This window comes from Rutidosis leptorrhynchoides, chromosome 8 (genome assembly GCF_046630445.1).
Source record: "Rutidosis leptorrhynchoides isolate AG116_Rl617_1_P2 chromosome 8, CSIRO_AGI_Rlap_v1, whole genome shotgun sequence".
In the NCBI taxonomy this organism is placed as follows: Eukaryota; Viridiplantae; Streptophyta; class Magnoliopsida; order Asterales; family Asteraceae; genus Rutidosis; species Rutidosis leptorrhynchoides.
In genome coordinates, this window is record NC_092340.1 from 50,578,039 (window position 1) to 50,583,647 (window position 5,609).

The window sequence follows — 5,609 nt, forward strand, 5'->3', positions numbered from 1 at the left end:
ACACATGGGCAGCATCATATATGCTGTATGCAAGGGCAAAGTTTTTTGAAGATAAAGTTTGGTCCTCGCCCCTCCTAAAATGTGAGGAACTAGTAATATTTGTAGCCATTTGTATTACTTATATTTGGACTTGTAAACCGCTTAAATCAGAGTTTGTAATAAAAGTTGTGGCTAAAATTATGAAGACTGACGGAACTTTCGTTGTCAATAATTTACTTCACGAGTTCTAACGTTCAAAGCTCATCGACAAGATATCTTGAGGTGTTAGGGAAAAATGTAAAACGCTCATTAATTAACTACCCGTTTAGGTCGTATACATTTGAATAATAATACTTTTCGAAAAAAAGTAGCCTTATAAAAAAAATAAAAAAATCCATAATACCTGTTTACACCTTACTTTCATATATAATTTTCGCCACCAAAACTTCTATTCGCCATTGGGCAATATCATATGTACACTAACGTCACCCTAACAACGTCATATCAGCAATGGACCAAATACTTAATCACACTTGCACTTTTTTAATGGCATATGTTTTTGCTTTGTCAAACACATTATTATAAACTTAATTAACGACTTTTACAAAAAAAAGAATGGCATCATAAGCAATATTCCATTTATGCATTTATATTAGTTTAATTCTCAGTCCAAGTATATATTTGTATGAATTTATCATTAGTATTTGCTTATACAACAAACTTAACAGTATGAGCATTTCACCAGATTCGAACACTGGAGATTCGTACACGGATGACACCGGTAACTCACAAGGAAGTCTCACTTATGTTTTCGCAATCTCGCTCCCCTTTATCTTCCTCATAATACTCGTGTATTATGTTTCGCGCAAGTGCAAGTCCAATATAAACTTTTTATCACAACCGGACGATGTTGCTGACAATGATGACGACCAACAACGTCCTATTAGAGTCATGGAAGGTGTTAACGAAGACATCCTCGTAACGTTCCCGACATTTGTTTACTCTGAGGATACAGTTAATGATGTTGGTGGTTCTGGCTGTTCTGTTTGTTTGGTGGATTACAAACGAAATGATGTTATACGATCATTGCCGAAATGTGGTCACTTGTTTCATCGCAAGTGTATAGACACGTGGTTGAGGGTTCATGCTACATGTCCTGTGTGTCGAAACTCAACATTACCGGCCCGGCTTGCAGGGACGACGGTGCCACTGTCTCATTTGACATTCGTTAATAGATCGCATTTGTAGACCATATTTGCCGTTTTGAAGTGTTTATAAATTTCATTTGTTATATTGCTCACGAACATGTTGTCATAAAGTATTAGTAACAGCCGTTTATATTTTTAGTAAATTAAGCCTGTAACTTTTTATTTGAAAAGCAAACTAAGCGTATAACTGAGTCAACTACAAAAAACATCCAAGAGTTCCGTCTCAATATGCAAGTTACATTACTTAAACCATATATAAATATAACTCGTGTCACACTCATATATATTAAATACATAGATATAGATATATATTATATGTAATGTAATAATTAAACCATAAACCAATTAATAATAGTACGGGGTAATTCATATGTGTTTTGTTTTATTGAAAAACATATACGGAGTATTTAAATTATAATACATCTATACATCTAAATTTATGTACAAAGTGATACAGATTCTATCCAGTATGCTTAAAACGATCCCTAAATCTGTTTCATAATAACATTTGACAATTGAGCAAGACCAAATCAAAACATTGCATTAACATTTAAACAAAGAGTCACAAACATAAACATTGACAAACCAAGGATAGAGTAATTCACATGTGTTAAAACTAAGGATAGAATTGTCATGATTTTAGTTCAACTTATGGACATAGTTTGATAGGTTGTATCACTTTTGAGGCACATTAAAGTTTAAAAATTGTAACACCTTTGAGGCCCGTTAAAGCTTAGGTGACAGTGATACCGGTTTGACTTACTGACTTTTTTTATCTAAATCTGTAGCAAATAGAAATCTCATTCTCATGTGATACACAACAAAATACATAAACAGTTTTACTTTTATATTTTCTGTGTCGCTTTTAAACTATGACACGAATGATAGTTAAGCTACCATTTTTTAAAATTTCGTAATCACGTTGATTTCACAAAGTCCAACTGGGTCATGCATGGAGAAGGCAGCTTCGTGGAGGGGCAGAAACATCTCAGCTCGAAAGTCTCTCCAGCTTGATCACTTCATTGGTTCCAAGTTCGGCGAACGATGTTTGGGTTTGGGATGGAGACCCATCCAGGATCTTTTCTGTGACAACAGCTAGAAACTTGATTGATGCTTCTGAATGTGCAGCTTTTACTCGGCCATCAGTTTGGTGCAATTTCATTCCTATTAAAATAAATGCTTTCATGTGGCGTCTTCGTTTATATCGTCTTCCTACACGCTCTAACTCGGCATCTAGAGGCATTACATTAAATTGCCTTAACTGTGGCCTATGATCACCCTCAAGAAGATGAAAACCATATCTTTTTACACTGTTCCACTAGTGCTCAGATTTGGAGTAAGCTAAGTAAATGGCTTAACCTTCAAATCCCTCATTGGATTTCCTTAGATGACGTTTGGCTTTGGGTTACATGTTATAATTTCCTCGACTTTTTGGAACATTTGGCGGTTGCGCAATAGCCATTTCTTCGATAACTCTAAATTCAAGAAGGTTCATGTGTTCGATGCTATAGTGGTGTTCGGGTTCAATTGGTTGTTTTATGGATTCCACAAACGTAGAATTAATTGGGTCAAATGGCTACAAGACCCTCTTTTTGTTTTGTAATTCTTTATTTTTTTTTTCCGTTTCTAATTTTTTTCTAGCTTTCTCGCTAACTTTATAATATAATTTCTGCCGTTCCAAAAAAAGAACGCTAAAATTACATAAAGTCGAAACATGAATCAATAATCACGAATCATAGGATATATGATTCTTAATGTCGTATTTCTGAATATTCTCCACAAAGTTTAACAAAGTTTAAGAATTAACAATTGGTCAATGCATAACATATATTCAACCACCATCTATTAATTTGCCTGTAAACTAACATTTCAAGGAATAAAATTCTAACATCTTAGCTCTAATACTTAATAATCTATTTTAATTATTGAAATTATTGTTAATATTATATTATATTTTACCTTTTCAACTTTAAGCATTGAATTAGTTTTATTTTATTTCATTGTGGAAAAGTTGTTTTATTACTATCCCATAAACATAAACATAAATATATAATAATAATAATAATAATAATAATAATAATAATAATAATAATAATAATAATAATAGTAATAATAATAATAATAATAATAATAATAATAATAATAATAATAATAATAATAATAATATAATAATAATAATAATAATTAATAATAATAATAACAAAAATAATAATAGTAATAATGATAATGATAATAATAATAATATTTATTATAATAATATTTATTATTATTATATTATTATTATTTAATATTAATTTAATATATTAATATTAATAATAACAAAGAATATCAAAAGCAAGTCAATAATGTATTGACTATTCGTTTAACAATGGATATAGTTTGATTAACATTGATGAATATTCTTACAGATATCATAATCGGTTAATAATAATAATAATAATAATAATAATAATAATAATAATAATAATAATAATAATAATAATAATAATAATAATAATAATAATAATAATAATAATAATAATTCTAGTCACATTTATCAAAAAATTCCTTTTGAGACTATCCGATAAAAGAAACTATATATTACTCAGATCTTACGCATGATAATTCAAATATCCAGTGACCGTTCCCACCATTTTTCCTGACAATTTACATTTACAATCTAAGTTAAATAGATATGTTATTAATGGGTATTTAGCTAAATGATATATGATGAACATGAACCCTTTCACTGTTCTCGGATAGAAAAATAACCGGTAGATTAATATTTGGCTGCATCACATCTCTCTCCATATTACACATTCACGTAATTGAGTTCTTGTAGAATAATCGTTTATGAGTTCAATCCTTGAGGAAGGCAATGTACAATTGTATAAATATTATGTGGTAGTATTGTGTATGTGTTGAGTGTAAAGAAGCTTGAAACAAACGTGTAGCAGCTGGGTAAACCTCGCGACCTGCAAGAATGTTAGCGCGGTCGTGAAGAGCTCTCGAGACAGGAAGATTTGGTGTTGTGCTTGCGAAGATGGTAACAGAGAATTGGTTTTCTCATATGGTGCATCTCGTTGTCGCGAGGAAAGAGGTCGCAGTCACAAAACTGGTAGAGCGTTCAGGAAGTTGGAATCTGATTAGAACTTCTAGTTCGACTCTAATTCGCTGTTTATTTGCTCTACAAAAGAACCTTAGTAACCTGTAAATAGGTAGACGAAAATTAATATTGAAAATCTCTTATTTGCGCAACTGGAGTAAACCCTTCTCAGAATTTGGAATTGAGATATAACAACGTTAAATCCTCACGTTGTTTTTATCTTTATCTACAGTTCCTATGTTTTATATTATTCATTTATTGTTTGTGGGTTAGTGATTGTGATCAATCACTTGTCTTGTTGGGTTCTACAAATCCTAACAAATGGTATCAGAACTATAAGCTACGAGATCGAACATGATCGCGAATTGAAAGCATGTATACGATTGGTTGACGATTCAATTTTTTCATCACAATTATTAAACAACGTGATCTCAGGTTTTGTTTGCAACATGTATCGAGACCGAGTGATTCAGTTGGTCGCGGATAACCTAGGATATGCCTATGTATCCAGGGAACTGATAACATCAGGATTCGGGTAACGGTTTTGAAAAGTTATTATGCAATCGAACACATCGTTTGTATGATGATGATGATTTTTTGTTATCGAAGGGTTACGGAGTCAGGGGCCAGGTCGATAGTTTCGTTGTATAGAGATTTTTTCGGAGATCTGGGGACGGATTTGAGTTTTTATTCCTCGTTGTCCCGGGAAAATGAATGTTTAAGAGCTGTTGTAGGTGCTACACATGTAGGTCAAAATCATATTGAAATTTGGTAGCGATCGGAGCTTTCAATTTGGAGTTATGTGTTTTTAAAGTTGGGAGTCGTCATGGAAAATCCTTCGGGGTTTGTTTTGCAGCTGTGAGAGAAAATTCATTGAGGGTTCATCTACCGTTAGATCGATTTTATTTTTGGACTGGTGATACCAAACACATGGATATTGGTGTGGTAAAAATTTTGTGATGATCAGACTGTTAGATTTTGAGATACGAAATTTCGATTTTGGACAGTTTTTCAGGATGAATTTTTTCGGGTTTGATTATGCGATTGCGAGACCATTTTGTGTCAGAAACATCGGGGGATACGAGCTGTGTTTTTCAGGGATGTTGGTTTGTTACAGAAGCTCGGGACGATGGTTTTCTCTTGAGTTTAGAGAGGATGGGTAGGGGACAAGACGCATCGGGTTAAAAATCAATATTGGAATTTATTGGGTAAATTTTGTGCTTGCGTGGTTTGATACGGGATGACTAAATAATTTGTCGGATATTTCAAGATGCTTGGAATATGCGGTAGAAATTGAGCTACTAAGGATTGTTGAGGGAGTCGGGAACTCGATCTGA

The 5,609-nt window shown here is 32.6% G+C and overlaps 1 protein-coding gene across 1 annotated transcript; it reads left to right on the top strand.

Annotated features, from left to right (window-relative positions):
• Positions 1-708: 708 nt before the first annotated feature.
• Positions 709-1,227, top strand: LOC139863388 (RING-H2 finger protein ATL39-like). Its single transcript, XM_071852024.1, has one exon. The coding sequence runs from the start codon at positions 709-711 to the stop codon at positions 1,225-1,227; it is 519 nt and encodes a 172-aa protein (XP_071708125.1).
• The last annotated feature ends 4,382 nt before the right edge of the window (positions 1,228-5,609 follow it).